The 19264-nt window shown below is 47.1% G+C and overlaps 2 protein-coding genes across 8 annotated transcripts in view; one reads left to right on the top strand and one right to left on the bottom strand.

The window, feature by feature from the left end:
- The window catches only part of astn2 (astrotactin 2), a 266754-nt gene that overhangs the window by 42170 nt on the left and 205320 nt on the right, over positions 1-19264 (bottom strand). For all 7 annotated transcript variants that reach the window (XR_014125160.1, XR_014125159.1, XM_081720223.1 and 4 more), the window contains 4 exons: positions 12052-12176; positions 11438-11542; positions 9397-9576; positions 2458-2720 (listed from right to left, as the gene is read on the bottom strand). Coding sequence is in view for 5 of the 7 variants with exons in the window: in XM_081720223.1 (XP_081576349.1) it covers positions 2458-2720; positions 9397-9576; positions 11438-11542; positions 12052-12176 (673 nt within the window). In the remaining 2 variants the exon portion in view is untranslated. The remainder of the gene's footprint in view (positions 1-2457; positions 2721-9396; positions 9577-11437; positions 11543-12051; positions 12177-19264) is intronic.
- Positions 4037-8724, top strand: trim32 (tripartite motif containing 32). Its single transcript, XM_027025634.3, has 2 exons — positions 4037-4100; positions 4877-8724. Exon 2 carries the CDS (start codon positions 4916-4918, stop codon positions 6938-6940), a length of 2025 nt encoding a protein of 674 aa, XP_026881435.2. The 5' UTR covers positions 4037-4100; positions 4877-4915; the 3' UTR covers positions 6941-8724.

The following is a 19264-nucleotide window of genomic DNA, read 5'->3' as shown; positions in this document are numbered from 1 at the left end:
TGGGATGATGCTATAAGGATGTGCTATAGGGATTAATTAGATGTTAATAGAGCTTCAGCTGAGGCTGAACATGAGTTTCATGGAATTTCATCTCCATGGTCCTTCAGCATAGGTTCGGTATAGTTTCAGCTCCACGGTTCTTCAGCAGAAGTGAGCAGAGGTCCAGTGGAGTTTCAGCTCCATGCTTCTTCAGCAGTGGTTGAGCGGAGCTTCACTGGAGTTTCAGCTCCACGGCTCCTTTATGCCAGGCCTGGGAAAAATGCTCCCTACAACGTTATTTTTCTCTCCACAAATCCTAAAAGTAGCCCCTATAATCTTCGCATTACAGGGGAGATATACTGATATGCATAGAGCTTTCACTGCAAGCATGTGTGTGTATGTGTGTGAGCATGTGTTTATGTGTGCATGCGTGTGTGTGTGTGTGTGTATGGAGCACAGATTGGTTGAGGGCACCCTGATGAAAACAGGATCAAGTCTGTCACATGAGAAGCTGGACTAGTCTGATGTTTTTGATCCTCCCTGGCCTGCGTTTCTGGTACCGATAGTAATCCAATCCCAGCATGGCTCCGGGATGGTCCGACTACCACGGCAACGTGGCCACCCAGCACAGGCAGGAACCAAGCAGCAGCTGGAGCGGCGGGCACCATTCTATCTGATTCCTCCCTGCCCAGCCATTAACCCACCCCACTTCACCGGAGAGCTTCCAGGGTACCGTAAAGCAGGTGGTGTCGAACGCAAACCAAGCACAGCCACAACACTGTAGGGTTTATTGTTTACATTGCTCAAACCGACCCGGTCATTAACTAATGTGGAGGAACAGGTGTGTGAAATCAGGAACAATGCTACATTCTGCAGGGCACTGGACTCGACTGGACTCGAGTCTGGTCAAGCTGATTCTGTTGGGAGCATAGAAACTACTAAAAACCTGAAATCCAGGGGAGTCCCAGGGCTTTGCTGTGTGGGAGTGGATTCTCTGGAGCTGTCTATCCCTAACTGGCAGGAGAATTGGCTCCTCCCCCAAAATTGATGACATCAAAAGCATCAACATAAGCTCTCTCTCTTCTGAACCAGTGGTCCACAATTGTACCCTGTCCCCTGTGCACTGCATGTGTTTTTATGCGTGTATGTGTCTTTGTGTGTGTGTGTGTGTGTGTGTGTGTGTGTGTGTGTGTGTGTGCGCGTGCGTGGTTGTGTGCAAGGTGCTGTGCTCTTCTGTTTGTTTACCTATCAACGGTTTCCCTCTATGGGCTGTCTGCTATTGATTGCTAGCCTGTCGTCACTGGTGAGGCTGTTGTTATGGGCGACACGTACTGAGCTCTGTCGCTTTGTGCTGGCACACAGGAGCTCAGTTCGCCACCGATGCTCGCGCGCTCGCGCGTACACACTCACACACACACACAGGTGCACATGCACCCTCTCATGACGACTTGAGCCAGACAGGCAATTAGTGGGGGACTGGGGAGATGGAGCGGGTCCACTCTCTGGGTTCCGAGGGTTCCGATGAAATGAGCTGGGCCAAGGCTGGCCGTTTGGCTAGTGAGTCACCCCCCCCCAGCTGCCTCGTAGAACTGCAGCATAACAGACGCCAGCTAATTGCATCCCCTCCTCCCCGACGTCAGTGCCGAGAGAGATGATGCAGGCGAGAGAGAGAGAGAGAGAGAGAGAGAGAGAGAGAGAGAGAGAGAGAGAGAGAGAGAGAGAGATTCTGCTCCAAACACGATTTAATATCCTCATTACCTCCATGAGGCAGAAGATTCAGAGGGTAATGGACTGCTAATTGAATAAGTGACTCCTCCTTGAGGAGAAATATGTCATATTTTTTAGTCTGTGTTGAGGAAGATGTGCAAGGTGTAGAGCCAACACACCCACACTCCATCTCTCTATCACACACACACACACACACACACACACACACACACACACACAGTCTGCCCTTTCTATTCTCTGTTCATAATATCCTCTAATGAGATATCCCTTTGACTTGCAGTTCTAAAGCAAACCTTTAACTCCACCTGCTGGATGGTTCTGCCATATCAAGCTGAACTGCACTTTCCACAAAGTAACAAGGTCACAAACTGCTAAAAAGGAAAATTCTAGTTTGTCATTGGGTTTTATTTCCTGTTCATTTCCTGAGAAAACATGAGTCCAGTAAAAGAGCGGTAATCTCTAAACGTGGTTAGACTAATGCTTTTAATGAAAGGATTTCATGTCATTTTGTTTTATTAAATAACCTACAAAAAAGAGAATGACTATTAAATCTGCATCTTTTGCTACTGTTCTGATGTCATCCATGGTCTGTAAACATTTCCTCTTACAGACAGCTCCCTAAGCCAATTTTCAGTGATGTGACTAACTCAATATCCAATAACATATCTCTCCCTGTCTTCTAGTCACACAGATACCTCACCGATAAACACACACACACACACACACACACACACACACACGTAATCTCACCTCTTTGGTGCTGTTGTCCTGTATGAGACTGTAGAGAGGCACAACACGGCTGACCTCCAGAAGCGCGGGTGTGGGGCTCGGTGTCTCACGGCCCGCCTGCCTGCACAGGTGGCACGCGGCGGGGCACGTGCCCGCCTCCTGGCACCGGATCTCCACTCCAGCTACCAGGTCGTCGGACAGCAGCTGGCTCTTGAGCAGGTCGGACAGGTAGCTGATGAAGGGCAGGGCTTTCAACTCCCTGCGACTCCCCTGCTCCGTGGTCTCTGCGGGGGGGACATGGGGGAGACAAAGTCAGCCACTCGCACACGCTCAGAATGGAAAACGTCCAAACAAATCTTGATCCGGCTTTCTCTGGTTCTGATTCTGAAATAAAAGTGGCCATTTCGTTTGTTGTCATATTTTCAATGACGACTGATGAAAGAGTACCAGGACTGATTCTGAGCAGAGACAGGAAGAGAAGCTCATCCACTGATCTAGTAAATGCAAACAAATTACTTCAAAGTAACACTTCAAAGTTGGCAGGTGCCTTCAAATATTTATGATTTAAAAAAACAAAACAAAACAAAACAATGATTGCAAGCATGCTGTCTAGTCCAAACATCATAGCTCGTCTGTCACATTGTACAATCAGCACATAAAGCTATAATATGTATAACTTAAGTTAGTGTGGTGTATTTATCTAGCTAACTAACCAACACATTTTTAAATTATTTAAACATTTTAAACTTATTAACTAATTGACTCATCATATGTTGAACATAGTGGAACAAAGTGTTATGGGAAGTTTATACTTATTGGGGAAAAAAATACAGTGCAAAATTATTCGGTTATGTTAAAATCTTGCAGCAAATTCAGATCCCTACACTGTCTGAACAGAAACCAGCATGCCATCTATAAAATACTGACATCCAGTGGTCCAAGTAATATTTGATAAAATGGCAGCCATGTGCCATCGGGTGAAGCAGCTGCAAACGCGTCATCGGGACAGATGTACAGAAACTCGAATAAACTCTTCACTATTTCCTTTAAAAGCACATCTTTACTGCCACCTGGGAGAACAAAACGGTACTGCTGTACAGAACACAGTACAGACTAAAGTCTCTTTTTGTAACCATTTACAGTGATGCGATGTACAGAGACCTGTTTTCTTATAACAGCAGCAATAACACAAATTTTTAATCATAATAACAATAATAACCAGCATCACTGTTATTATTAACAGTAGTAGTGGTTGTGGTAGCAGTAATAGTAGTAGTAGTACTTATTGTTGTTGTCGTCATTATTATTATTATTATTATTATTATTATTATTATTATTATTATTATTGCTCTAACAGACCTGCAAGCCATGTAGCAAAAATATATTTCCAAATATATCTGGATAACGGCACTAAAAATTAAATAATAAAAAGAACTTGGCGGATAGGTTTCGACGTCGAAGCACACCATCCCAAAGAAGAAAAAGTGACAGATCACCGTCTAAACGAATCAATCAACAAAAACAAAACCCGGTTCTCCACCAATGAGGTCAGAGTAGGGCGGGGCCTGCCTTAGCCCGACCATGACGTCACCTCCGCAGTGTGTGGCACTCCTCTGGGGTCGAGTACTGCATCGCCGCCGTCTGCTTGACATTGAAGTGTAAAGGTAAGCGGTACTGGCCTCGGGAAATGCACTGCAATACGTAGCTAAGTTTATTTTGTTGTTATTTCCCCCTCCAGTGTACTGTCTCTTAATTTCCTGTAGGTTCTAATAAAGTGATTTAACACGAAATTTTGAAAAGCGCTGCGCTGGGTTAGCCACAACCTAGCTAGTTAGCATTGGCATGGCTGCCAAGAGCAGAATAACATTAACACCACCGTGAGTTGATTTATTCAGCCAAAAGGCAATGCACGGCTCAGAAAAGCATTTAATCGGCATTACTACCTATGTATACCGTTCGCTGGTTTCAAACGTAACACCGGCTAGCTGGTTAAATAGCTAGCAAGTTATACAAACATTAGGTTTGGCTGTCCAAGTTCCCTAGCTAACGCTTACTGCCGCAGAAGGATAGGTTATATTTTCGCAAGGCGTATGGCCAACACGGAGCTCGACACTGGATACTGTAATGCTGGCTAGCTAGCTAACCTTCTTTAACAGTTAGTTACAGTTCAGGGACATTCTGTTGGGTGCAATGCATCATAGGTGTGGTAACCTAGGTAGTTCTCGAGCTAGCTAGCGAGAGCTAAAAACAATAGCTAGGTCTTTTAGCAATGTGGCAGCTAAAGAGGGAAAGACGTCCGAAAAAAAAATCATAAACCATGAACTCAGTTGCTGTTATTTGTATCATGCAGTGACTAAGTGAGACGTAATTAAAATAGAAAACTTCAGAAACGCATAACTCTCGACTGCAGGCAGCCAAATGACTTTGGATTTCTGTCTAGTTTGGCCCCTTGCAGACGCCGTACACGGTGAAATGCATTATGGCCACTTCGTCGTGTCTGGACCCAGACCTGTTGCGGGAGGTGCTAGAGTGTCCCATCTGCCTGGAGACCTACAACCAGGAGCAGCTGCGACCCAAGCTTTTGCAGTGCGGGCACTCCGTGTGCCGGCAGTGCCTGGAGAAGCTCCTGGCCAGCACCATCAACGGTGTGCGTTGCCCTTTCTGCAGCAAGGTGTCCCGCATGAGTAGCATATCTCAGCTGGCCGACAACCTCACCGTGCTGAAGCTCATCGACTGTGCCAGCGCGTGTGGCTCCACGGCTGCCGGCCTCATGTGCAAGTCCTGCAAGATTCGGCTGCCGCGCCAGTACTGCCAGGACTGCGGTGCCGTGCTGTGCGATGCCTGCAGGGCCGAGGGCCACAGGCACCAGGGCCACGCCGTGCAGACCATCCATGCTGCCGCCGAGCAGCGCCGCGAGGAGCTGGCCGGGAGGTTGGGCGCCCTCCGGGAGGCCATGACCACCATCCGGAGGAAGAAGGAGGCCGTGGATGGCGTGGCCAAGTCCCTGAGGCTCAAGTACAAGGTGGTGCAGCAGGAGTACGCGCGGGCAGAGCTGCAGCTGCAGGAGGAGCTGGGCCGCTCACGCCGGGCCTTCGCGGCATCCGTCGCGGAGGTGGAGAAGCTGAACGCTCAGGTGCTGGAGGAGCACACGTACCGGCTGAACGTCGCCGAGGTGCAGGTGGTGTCTCGCTGCGACTACCTCACCATGAGGATCAAGCAGACCGACATCGCCCTGCTGGAGGAAGGCAGCGGTGGCGGGGGCGAGGAGGAGGAGGAGGAGGAGCTGGACCTCAAACGTGACCTGCCTGTCCTCCTCAAGCTCCAGGAGCCTGAGCTGGTCAAGGCCGAGAGCCTGCAGTCCCTGGATGTGGGTCAGCTGACCACCAAATCCTGTACCGTCAACACAGATGAGGAGCAGGGGCAGGAGCTGGCCGCCGCTGCCGCCTCGGCATCCGCCCCGCTGGACCTGTATCGCGAAGTGGACATGGTGATTGCTGCAGAGGAGGCCGTGTGCGCCTCGCCCGGCAGCTTCAAGTCCAAATCTGTGGACGGAGAGGCACCCACGTCGTCGTCGTCCAGGAGCATGGCTGGGAGCCAGCTCTGCCAGTTCATAAAGAAGATGGGTTGCAAGGGCAACCTACCTGGAATGTTTAACCTGCCCGTGAGCATCTGTGTGACGCCCCAGGGCGACGTGCTGGTCGCTGATCGCGGGAACTACCGCATCCAGATCTTCAATCGCAAGGGCTTCCAGCGCGAGATTCGCCGCAACCCCAGCAGCATAGACAACTTTGTCCTGAGCTTTCTGGGTGCAGACCTGCCCAACCTTATCCCCCTGTCTATTGCAATCACACCCCAGGGCCTGATTGGGGTCACAGACAACTACGACAACTCCGTCAAGGTTTACACCACAGACGGCCACTGCGTCGCCTGCCATAAGAACCAGCTGATCAAGCCTTGGGGCATAGCTGCCATGCCCTCGGGGCAGTTCGTGGTGTCGGACGTGGAAGGGGGGAAGCTCTGGTGCTTGGCTGTGGATCGCAATGTCGGTGTGGTCAACTACAACAGGCTGTGCTCGGCTGTCAGACCAAAGTTCGTCACTTGCGACTCCTCGGGCACAGTGTACTTCACCCAGGGTCTCGGCCTGAACATCGAGAACAGGCACAACGAGCACCACCTGGAGGGGGGCTTCTCCATCGGCTCGGTGGGCATGGACGGCCAGCTGGGTAAGCAGCTCAGTCACTTCTTCTCTGAGACGGAGGACTTCCGCTGCATCACGGGCATGTGCGTGGATGCCAACGGGGACCTGCTGGTGACGGACAGCGGACGCAAGGAGATCCTGCAGTTCCCCAAGGACGGGGGCTATAACATTCTGATTCAGGAGGGGCTCACGTGCCCCGTGGGAGTGGCTGTCACTCACAAGGGGCAACTGCTAGTTTTAGACTGCTGGGACCACTGTGTCAAGGTGTACACGTATTTACAGAAGCGGCGCTCCTCGACCTGCTGAGGGCCTGACCGTTCGCACGGGGGCCATGGGGACGCGTTACCCAACCAGTCACTTTAGCTCGCCAACCGCGGTGTGAGAAACATGGCGGCTAGCCTCCGTGATCTCTGGTCTGTGGTTGGTGTGGTTTGGAGGAAGCAAATTAACACGGACGGTTGATAGTCTTTCACCACTGCCAGGGAGGGATTGGATTGTGGGCGGGGTTTACCGCTGCGATGGCTTTGCTCACACGTCTTGGAATACAGCACAAGAGACGGCAATAATTGACCTGTATTGTCTTTGATTTGGAGTGTTTGTCAATCCATAGTGTGTCTACATCTGTGATTATTTTGACACCGGTGCTATTAGCACTAAGAAGAAGGACTGTTGAGAGAAATGAAAGGACTATCACAAGACAACACCTTCAAGATGGAAAACGGATACAAAATGGGTTAAATAGCTAAAGTATCTAAAATGTTTAATCACGATGCATAAATTGACGTGTTTATCCATCTATTACTGATGCGAGTTTCTTGCATATCTTTTCCATTACTCATTTCTTCACTGTCAAAGTGCCCTCTTAATACCTCTCATATCAAGGAACAAGTAGCCTCTTCTCATTCTACAACATAATCAAAGTACAGTGTAACTACATGCGATATTCTTGGTATAAACTCATTAATACAATGCTAAGTAGGTAGTTCTTATCTTGATTCAGTCTTCAGTCATCATTTCTGTGCTTGTTTTTGTACCATAGGTTTGTGAAACCATTTATGTGTTCATAGTTACCAAAGGCTTTCAAAATCAGGATATTTATAAGCATGCGACCAGTACCACTATGAGAGCTCAGAGACTGAAGGCATGGATGGCACCTCAGTCAAACAATATCTCAGAAATGTTTAACAGAACAATATAAATCTAAGTGAATATAGAATATATAAGTCTAGAGCATTGAAGTGTCCTTGTATTTACGTGATGAACCACAAGACTCTTGCTTTGTTCTCACAATTGGTGGGTTGTTTATGAGCAGGAATTATTAGAGTTTGTCATAATTTAACAGTAGGAAATATTATACATTTCCGGTTTATTTTGTACTGTAGGTATTTAAGACAATGACTTGGTGTAACTTTAAGTAGTTATGTTATTTGATTACCCTTAAACTGTCTTAAATTCCTACTCAACTTATTGGAAGATACCACTTTTAAAAAATAAATAATTTAACATGAAAAGCTTTATCCCAAACATTAAAATGAGTGAGTCTTTAGATGATCATCTATGTTTTGCAGATCACTCTCAGTGTGCCACCCTCTGAAGTTTTAACTTTGTTCTTGATGGGTGTGTGTACTGTCACTCCTTAAAGACCAGTTATTATCGAGACAAAATCCCCTGAACCAGTGCCTGGTAAACATGCAAAATGGGAAGCGGTGGACAGTGTAGAGGCTGTCAGGAACAATCACATGCATGTCTAGAACGTGACATGAAGATTTGCTATTTTATGGTCTGTTAAGGTTAGCATGTCATGCTGCAAGGTAATATCCAACACCATATTGTCAGGCCCAGGTTATAGGGCATGTTCCTCATCGTTCCATCTTTTTTTTTTTTTTTTTTACAAAGTTTTTGCCTTTTCTTCCTGTTTCTTTTTTTTTTTATGATTTTGCTACACGACAGTGCTGTGAACACGTCTTGCACTCTTGACACTACAGCGCGTGTTCTGGCACTGAAGCTGATGTAAGTGAAATAGGTCTCATTCATGTTTGTATTGTTCATGATCAATTCTGTGTGCAATAAATTCAGCGTAATTCACATTTTCAAGGCTTTTGTTTCTCTTAAATCACAGGATGGGGGCTTCTGTGCTTGGGATAGTAAAATCATCACAGGGTGGGCATTTCTCTGCTAGTGTAAAAACTGTGATGAGTCTCCATATAAAACATTTATGTAGAACATTTCCTGCATACAGTTAGGTAAACCCTTTGGGCAGCAGATTTATAGCCAAATAGGTGCATGATGTTTATGTCAAAGTCACTCTGCCTGTTCACATGGCTGGTTTGGATATAGTCTTGTTGCTTTGAAACAGTTCCTAAACCCAATCCAGAATTTTTTCTTTTTGCATCACATTGCATGACCTTGTACTGAGACTTAATGTTTTCATTTAACCCATTCATTTGACATGCTTTGATATTCAGTCAGTTGGACATTGTCCTTGGTTATGACATAAAAAGAAAACCCCTCTAGATTTGGTTGAGCTCTCAGGAATGTAAACATCTCAGGCAGGGTTGGAACTTGTATCGCTGAAGCTCTGGCTTTTCTTCCTGAACGTAAAGTGTTTTAAAGGGGCGTAATGGGCTTAACGGGACAAAAGGCCTTAATGTTCTGCACAAGCATTCGGCTTTGATCTCTTTTTTTTCCCCCTTCCTCTTTCGCTTTTCCATCTCTGAACCAAAGCCGCAGCAGAACGTCCCCCGCCCTCGGCTGACCGTTACCTTTCTGGTACTGCAGCCACAGCTGCTGCTGGGCCCTCTTGCTGGGGAAGTAGATGTTACAGGTGAGCTCAGATCCGTAGAGAGCCTCCGACACGTAATGGCTGCCGTACTGCTGGATAAAAGAGAGCAGCTCCTCACGACTGCTGTCTGCTGTCATGGCCTTCAGCACCTTGGAGAAGCCTGACATAAACAAGCAGAACATTAGCACACGTGTGTGTGTGTGTGTGTGTGTGTGTGTGTGTGAGGCTTATAGACCCGAGGTCTGTCTGTAAAAGCAGCTGTCCAAAAACTAATGCATAAAAAATAAAAAACTTCAAAAAAATATGGAATAAGATGCCTGGGGGAAAGTGCTATTGAGAGAATAATTCAATCACTTTGTTCTTTGGAACTTGTATGTGTGTTTTAAGTACAGAACACCTGTGTTTGGTCCTTTTTTGTTCTATCCTCACATAGTTGCACCTAAAGCTCCAGGCCCAGGACCTGAAGTCCTTAAGAAAGTTAGTCTACAAATTCCTGTTGATTCAAATGTGTATTACCTGCTGTAGACTTCCTAAGGCTACAGTCTTTTCCTACAGAGGAAAAGGTGGTGTTATGAGGCACATGCTCTCATCAGGTTCATTCATATTCCCTTTCAGCCTTAGTGCTTTTGGGCATCACTGGCATTTTGTGACATTTTGATATTTTGGAAGGCCAAATCAGACCTCTAAATTCAACGTTAATGTTTTCTAGAAAATCCTCTGGAGACTGATGACCAGTGCGAACTTGCCTGTGCGCGGTCTTCACAAAATGATCTTCTACCACCTTCAAATCACACCTTGAAATTGCAAGTTCTGCTTGCGTGTAACGCAATGCTGCTCAAAGCTTGCCTCGCTAGACTCGTTTGGATGTAGCCAATGCTTGTGTTGTGGGTTCTACGAGGTACATAATCCTGAGTGACCAGCTTTGCTGACTTGAGGAAAGAGCTACCTCCCTGGGCTCCAGAGACAACCCTCAACCAATCACAGAGAACACAGCCAATGGTAAGCCAAGCTCATCCAATCACGTACAAACACCCCTCTGGGAACAGGGGCCGTGTCCGAGCATGAGAAAGAGAGCGCTACGCTTGACCTCTAGTTAATGTTCACAGTCCATGGGGACGTGCCCCATGTCCTTGTGGAGGACCATATAGAAGACACTGAGGGGATGATGCATTGCTCTGTCCTGGGGACAGCCTCTGGACAATGATTTTCTTCCTGGGTTATAAGATGGTCCCTGAGAGTCCAGTTGTGTAAAATGATCTCACAAACATAAGTGGGAAAAGACAAAGTGGTCTTCCTCACAAGCTGATGGTACAGATAAGGGGTCAAAAAGCACTCCTTTGTTGTGAGTTTTGTATGCTTTGAACATTCTGGCTGGTAACACACGAGGTATTCCACGGATTTATAAGTATATGGTGACGTAAATACTTGAACTGTACAGCACTCATCCTACGTCATTTCTGCTACTCTGTCTCATTTTGAATGTTGACTTACCCTGGTCAACCGTAAAATATGTTGGACAAAGAAAAATAAGTGAATAATTTAGTATCTGTGAAATAAGAAAAACGCTCCTCAGTCGTTGGGCTTTTTGCCTTTCTGCTTGTATTTAGTTCTAGCTAAGTTGGTACAGGATGTGTGTTCTGCAAAACCCTGCTGTGAGAAGAAAGTGCTGCATGCACATGTACTTTTTGCTGTACTGGTAAAGGAAAAGTGTTCACACAGCAGTTCAGCCAAACTTCTACATGAAAGTTATTTGAAAGACAATATGTGCTATCTGTCCAGTCAGAGGTGTTGATTATGATTAAAATATTATTAAAAAAGTATTATTATTAGAACAATGTGGACAATCATGCTGAGAACAATCCATACTCTTAACCTTCAGATGATACGTCTGGCTTTGTCTCCAACAGCATCAGCCAGCTATGTTTATTACATTCCTTTTATAATTGCATTTAAAACAATTCTAAATAATATATAAGCATTGCATAATCATAACACACAGAGTCTCTTAATGTTGCATCTACCTGTAGACAGTGTGATGGCACTGAGTTTAACCTTGTAGAGGTTGCTACGGACACGCCACTGCTGCACCATGGGATAGCCCATCCCCTCGCTGAACTGGGCGTCTCCTGTAGAACAGATGCAGAATCACGCATACAAACGCACACACGGGCTGGGAACGGGAGTGCGGAGCAGTGGCAGTGGAGGGATCAGAGACGTGCTCCATAATCAGCACATCCTTAGGGCCTGATGACTCAGATGTGGCTTACAATGTGATTTTGTATTAAAAAAACCCAGTCTGTTCCATAATCGTGCTAACTGCCTGCTCTCCATATTGGAGTGGAAAAACCCACTCAGCCACACCTGGTGTTTTTGTCTTAAGGACAGAACAGAGAGATGCATCTGGGTGCTGCCACGCTCCTCTGAGGTGTCTCCGAGCCAGTGAGGCAGAAAATACTTCAGCCAGTTCAGCTATTGGTGGGATTAGGGTCATGGTCAGGAGCCTCTCATAGCACGCAGTCAAACTGCGAATGATCACAAGGGGAATGTAGTGGTAAGGGGTGTGTTGGTGTGTGGTATGTGTGTGTGGTTGGTGTGTGTGTGTGTGTGTGTGTGTGTGTGTGTGTGTGTAACAGACCTGTGAGGAGTTGCAGGTTTGGCAGGGGCTCAGAAAGCACTCCTCTACACTGCTCTTCCACCGGTAGGGGGATGACCATTAGTCCGTCCGCCAGCTGAGGGAAATCCTTGATGAAGTTGTTATCCCTGCAGTGGAGGGAACACAGTCTGAGGTCCAAACTACCAAAGTTTGGTTCTGAAGATGTCCTTCCTGAAAGATGAGCTGGTAGGGTCCCAAACAGCACAAAGTATCTGCACCCGGACACCTCGACTAACGATGGCACTGAAGACCGACCCGGCAGCCTCTCTGATGGCATGCAGATATTGGGGATTAGTCATGAGGTCACCCGCTCCTCAGCTCCTCAGACAGTCGGAACGTGTGAGGTACTGGGGGGCGTTTATTCCGGCCCCGTGGCGCGCGCTGAGCCGCAGGGAGGCTGGCTGATTTGACCGGGCTTCTGTGTGGCGAATGTGATGAGCAGCTAGAGCAGGGAGGGAGTGAACAGAGAGACCGGGACAGAGCCGCGCGGAAAGATAAGGCGACTGCCAAATCTCTCAGGCCTCCTCTCATCACCACGTGAGTGCAATGGAGGGGGGGAGTCAAAGAGAGTGAGAGAGAAAGAGAGAAACAGAAAGAGCGAGAAAGAGAAAAAAAGTCAAAGTACACAAGCTGGAGTCGACTGAAGTCCTCCTGAGTCCGTGTGTCTGGGCGTGAGCGATAGACTGGCAGAGAAAAGGCGCAGATAGGGGTGAAGAAAGAAATCTTTTAGCTGACAGATTTTCAGAGTGGGCCCAGGCCGCTGTGACACACAGAGGAGAAGGCAGTGGGTCCACATGTGAGGATTTCACACGGTTCATTTCATATCTTTACTGATTTTAAAAAGGCACAGGCACGGGTTGAATGAAATGGATAGCCCAATAAAAAATAAATGCAGTGCGATGTTACAGCTGTCTGTCAAGTGGATGCCCTGCGCACTCCCCACACCCACTCTAGTTGCTGTCCTCTCAACAGCAGTTCACCTACCCATCACCTTGACTTTCCCAAACTGCTTTTAGCCACAGATTTGTGATTCCTGATTTGGCGTCTGCAGTTTGGCACCGTGTTAAAAGTCAGATGCAGCGACTGGCTCAGAATGCTTTACTGAAGACTTCAAACAATAGTCTTCTACAAATGCTCCTCATATAAAACATTAAAGCACTAGAAACAACTTCATGAGAGACTGAAAAAGTTCCATCCTTGCTATCACAACCACAGACTATAGATTTGAATGTTATCTTTCTCTCTCTCTCCCTCTCTCTCTCTCTCTCTCTCTCTCTCTTTCTTTCTTCCTCTTTTCTACCCATCACCTCTGATTTTCACAAGGGATTTCAGCAGAGGAGAGTGGTAACCACAAGAGCCTGTTAGAGGCAATCATGACATGCTTAACTGGAAGAGCAGAGAGGAAAACCAGAGCAGAGAGGGAGTGTGTGTATTCACAGGCTGTGCTCCCAGAAATATATCGATTGCCAAATTAAATCAGTGTGCATGGGGCTGTCTGCAGTGCCATGCAGGCTGACGAGTGTTCCCACTCCGAGTAGATTTTCCTCTTACATAAGCATCTTTTCTGGTGACCAGCATAAGCGCGGTAATAATACCTGTTTCTAGTATGTTCTGCGATCCACACCTCTATCACCATCCCCCTTTTTTTACAAAATGCTTTGACTGCTGTGTTCAGGGGAGTTGGAGAATGATGGCTATTATGGTCATTTGTGATCCGGTACCCCAGGGAGTGATGGGTAATACAATCACTTCATGGTCCAGCGGGGAGAGGAGTGAGAAAATCCCAGCAGACTGACGCTCACTGGGAAGTTTCCCTCACTGCTGCTTTTCACCAGCTTGAGCTCCTGATATACACGACTGTTAGACCATCAGCAGCTCTCCGAGGGTTTAGAGCGTTCATGGTGGTGCGGTGATCAGTGCTGGATCAGCCCGGCCGCGTAGGGACCGCACTACACGACGTACTATTCTTCTAGAAGGCTTTGCAAATGAACTCTGAGTTAAAGCGTTAATCCTTGTTAAAACCTGAGCTTTGTGACCGGACGGGGTTGTGACTAAAACCTCCACTGTAGCTCCTGCAACAGAGCAAGGGGAGAGAGAGTGAACACAGGATTAATACAGTCGAGAGGAGCAATGTTTTTAAAAGACCAACTGTATGGTGGGTAAGGAGCCCTCCTGCAAGTGGTTATGAAGGGTTATGAAGCACCACAGTGCTAGATCAGGCCCAGCTCGTAAGGCTTAAGTCACATGACTTGTAGCATCAGGGCTGTCGTTGTTCTTAGGTGTTGGAGCTGGCGGAGCTCCAGGCCCTGAGTGGGAGATCATGTCCCAGGCGCCCTTGCAGGGTGACTGGCTGACCTCCCTGTTTTTAAACCAGTGGGTTCACATCCCTCTCTCTCAGGGCTTTCTGTCTCCCCCCGCGGTGGAGACATGCTCTCCGATACGGACTCTTCCTTCAGCCGCAACAGGTGGTACCTCGCAGAAAAAAAGAGAGAACGAAAAGAAGAGCAAACACACGCTAGCATGTCTGGATGTGTGTGTCGTAGTGGGCGTGGGCTACGGTTCAATACCACCCGTGGGACCGGCTTAGCTGACTACACCAGGAGTGGTGTACTAGCCCGTTTAGCCATGTTTCATTCAGTACTCCAGAGTCTTCATTAGCCTGTCTGCGCCCTAACGCCGACATCCAGAGCCACAGCTGCTCTAAATTCCACATGCTCATAATATAGCGCTGGCCAGAAGGAAAAATGAGCTAGAAAATGTCTATGTGTAAGAGAGGAAGTAAGTAAGAGTGTGTGTGTGTGTGTGTGTGATGGAGAGAAGGGCTGGGCTTGTGATAATGTGTAAACTTACGCTCCAAATATGACATGCAGGTGTGTGTAGTACAATTGGCACTCAAAGCAAACCTAAAGTTTCATAGGTCAAACACCAAATGTACATGTTAAAATGCCTTGTGTTTTTTTCCCTTAACATGTAACCCACACACATTCCAAACCCAACTTTTACATAAAGGAACAAAAATGAATGCACTCTCAAAAATAACGTGTATGTCACACATGCTCGCCCACTCGCTGGCCTACACACCCGCTCATTTGCATGCCCCGCCCCTTGTGCGCGCACACGGTGCTCCCAGCATGCTCTCCTTGCCACTCCATTTCCATCTTTCCATCTTGGATCTGGCACCACACAGGAATCCCATCCTTAGCCAACCACAGCACACAGACCGAATGAACACACTCCCACATACACGCTCTCTCTCTCTGTAATCCTGTTAGCCCTTCACCACACTCCTCCTCTCGCCCCAAGGCTCTCGCTCTCACACAGGAGGGAAAATTTAATGAGAACGTGATTGTTTCCCAATTAAACCACTCGGCTAGTCCAACATCCACCGGTCTCTATGCCTCCCGCGTTCACCTCTCTCTCTCTCTCTCTCTCTCTCTCTCTCCACCTGTTCCACCTGACCTGCTGCTCCTCGTTTTCAATTCCAATTAGACTAATTAGAGAAACACAGACATTTGTCTTTTCATTAATATATTGCTTGCTCTCTGTCTGTTGTTACACTTCTCTCACCTGCTCAATAATGAATAAAAAACAATTTTTAGTTACACATAAAAATGGAGTAGTCACAGTGCTTGGGATAAAATGTTCTTCAGTCATATTTTCTGGTTAACACCAGTTGTCCTTACAGAGCACATTCTAAAGTGAAAACCGAAAGCTGCATGATATACTGTGGCATTAGTTTTTAGTTTTCTGAATTCACGTTCCATTGAAATAAAGCGGACACTAAGGTAACTCCATAACAGGTATTATTTCTGTAGTACAAAAAGTGTGTCATTGTCCAGCTAAATGAAGCCTAAAGAAACGAGCTTGCTTGTACACAGCGCTCCCACTAGAGGGCGCTCCTTCTCTGTGCTGTGAAGACCACACAATAGGCGTCAGCAGTTTTCATGTCCAGTTCACATTCATTAGAAAGAGGAACGTCTGCAGGGGCCCACTGTGATTCTAAACCATGCACAGGGAGGGTTTTGTTTTCTCATGACTCACACATACATACACTCCCTCTCTCTTTCTCTCTCTCTCCTCTCCCTCTTTTTCTCCCCCCCCCCCCCTTTCTCTTTCTCTCTCTCCCACACTCCCTCTCACGCACACTCAGTCAAGGTTATTTCAGCCTATAATTTATACATCATGCCCCAGTACACAATCACACAGACACACTCACACTGAATCAAACATAACACACCTCCAAATCGGCTCACTGCGTGCACACAAACACTTTTTTTCTCTCTCTCACTCAAGTTGTGTGTGGAATATAAATATGAGGCAAATCTCAGGGAACCGTGTCTGTGTGCTCAGCGCAGTCTCGATGCTAGCGTTCACAAATACGCCTCGACAGTGAGAAGATGTTTCTCGCAGTCTTCACCAAAGTTAGTCACACTTGTTGGCGAAACAGAACTCATTGTAGTCCCTTGCTCCTTCGTAAATTCAAACAGCCTTAAGGACATGTCGTGCTTTTAAACTATCTACACGCCGTTATATATTTACACAGTCACAACCGCAAAATTTTGGTCTGCCCGCCTAATGTGAGAGGAAAAAAGCCCGCAGAGAGATACCAGGGAGCTGCGATTTGTTTCCCGCCCCCACGGGGCTCTGGCGTCCTTGTCTTAGCTGACACATTGGTGTGTTAGCGTAATGAAAAAAATGGGTATTTGCTTACAGATGCCTACAGCCTTGATACAGAGATGCGGGGCTTCTGGGAATTGCAGTCCCCTACTTTGCCGGCCTGTATCCCATCGGTGGGGGCCTCGTCTGGAAGGATGCTGGCTAGGACAGCCTTCTTATTTAGGCCCCGCTTTAGTCTCTGTTAGGAACGGGCACCAGCTCTTCCAGCGCGGTGGATAAACGGCCTGTGCTTGTTAGCAGTAGACATTATGAGAAGGTTCCCCTAGAACGCCTGTGACTTCCTGTGCACATGTAAAGTAAAAACACGATGTCATACGGTCATCTGCAAAATCACACTCAAGGCATTAAATGTGACATTCAAGGGATGTTTTCATGAAAGTCCTTTGCCTTTTCAAACATACTGCCAGCATTAACATGTCTAAGAAGAAAGTAAAAAACCATACTAGTAGCTCTAACAGGGGTCCATAATTTTCATCCGAGGACCCGCTTTCAGTTTGCATTAGACACGTTAACACACTGGTGCACTTATTCATCCATTATAGCGTTATTACCATATTCATTGTTGTTGGTTAAATACAGACAGTTAATTTTACAGTGTTAATTTGTCAACAGTATCTGCCTTTTTGCCCTGCTGTTCAACGGTGGGAGGGCAGCGTGTGACGGCAGCAGCTGACAGCTGGCGAGCACCTCCATCTTGCTCCGGCTGTTGCTGTGACGGAGGTGATAGCATTTTCCCATTGTGAGCCAATGTAAGAGTGTCAGTCTCTCAGCTTCTGTCATCCAGCTTCTCGCCTTACACACGCGCGCGCACACACGCACACACCCACGTATACTCGCGCGCGCGCACACACACACACACACACACACATGCACAGTGTGATGGGTGCTAAAGATTCAACATGCCCCTTCATTGCTTTGACGGCTCTCTGTTGGCAGGAACATATCCAGTTGGTCAGCCATATTGCCAGCGACAAGCTGAGAATGAAATCTTTGCACATGTCTTCGACTCAAACTATCAGCCTAGTGTCAGACTGCTAAAGAGCAGATGGGTCTCTCCCCTTGAGGAGAGTTTTTTAAAAACCATTCAGCGTAAAAGTGCATATTACCTTGTGTTGTAGGCCCACAGAAATGGTAACAGAGATGACTGATTTTTAGAGGCAGAGAAACAAAGATTTGTCACATGGTAGCGTATTGACTGTCTGAAATACGACCATGTGAATTGTCATCACTAACAAAAGGAGTGTTTCAGTGCTCTGAAAGGTGTTTCATAATGCACTTTCAACGATTATCTGCATTCCAAAGTTATTTCATTTGAGAAAAGCATACAATATAGCAAGACAGAAACAGCCAAACCCAAAGAACACATCCAGACATAACCAGCTGAGCCAGAGACTCAGTGTTGCCCCATATTAAAGTTTCCTCTTCTCTGAAAGTCAAGAATTAAAGGGATTAATTTTACACAACCAGTGTAATATTTAGGAACTCTGGATACAAAGCGCAGAATACAGAATAGTTAAGAATCCGTTTTAGAATGTATCAGAACGCCAGATGTGTTAGGATGTATCGTAATACTTGATTTTTAGAATATGATTTATTAAGGAATCAGACTAAATCAAGCATAGCAATACAATACCACATCCCGACAGTTACATGAATGAATTGCCTCGAAAAATGAACTTGTGATGACAACTACATTCCTCTCGGTGCAGTAAAAGTCAAACCCTATGAGGAGTAGAACATAAAGACCCCGTTCCGCCGAGCTCATCCTCCACCCGCCGCAGACGATTATGATCTCCATTTCGGCCGTAATAAGCAGGCAGGAATGGACCGCCACCTTCCGCCACCGGGGAGGCCCCTCATGTCGCCGCGTTACACGCTTTTCCTTTCAAGGGGTTACGAGAGCGCGCCTGTGTCCGCTTTTACCATCCCCGCTCTTACGTCGCCCTTGAAAACACCCACCCTGCTTCGCTGCACGAGCCTTAAAGCCGAAGATTTATGCGGGTGCGTCGAGGGACGCAGAGAAGCCAAACGCCGCGCGTGAGGACGGTGTGTCGGCCGTGGGCGTGGCAAAGATAAAAACCGCAATGTCACCCCCCCGGCGTACCGGGGCGCGGGAGGCCGGCACATGCGCCCCACTTCATCACGGGCGCCCCATTTCATCACGGGCGTGCCACTTCATCATGCTCATATGGAACAACAAGCCCTGAATTATGAATTACAGAGCTATTAGGCTACGTCGGAGGAGAGCGCGGTAATTTATGCTCTGCTCAAACAGTGGTGTTTACTTAGCGGGCTAACACTTGGAGTGCGCTGTTTGTCAAAGCACAATGGAACGTGAAAGTAAACAGATTAGACACTGATTAAGTGCTAGTCAAACACTGGGGTGGAATTTGTTCTGCAGATTCAGGTATTAAGTTTATAGCGGAGACCTTACGTCCTGGGAGACGTGCACAGAAATGGTCCTGCCTGCCTCGGCGAACACTTGTTCAAAGTTGCTGGGCGCAGAGTGACACACCCC

This window comes from Electrophorus electricus, chromosome 8, assembly GCF_041902795.1.
Source record: "Electrophorus electricus isolate QZ-2024a chromosome 8, ASM4190279v1, whole genome shotgun sequence".
Taxonomy (NCBI): domain Eukaryota; kingdom Metazoa; phylum Chordata; class Actinopteri; order Gymnotiformes; family Gymnotidae; genus Electrophorus; species Electrophorus electricus.
The sequence above is the reverse complement of the archived record's forward strand: the minus strand, read 5'-3'. Positions and strand labels throughout refer to the sequence as shown.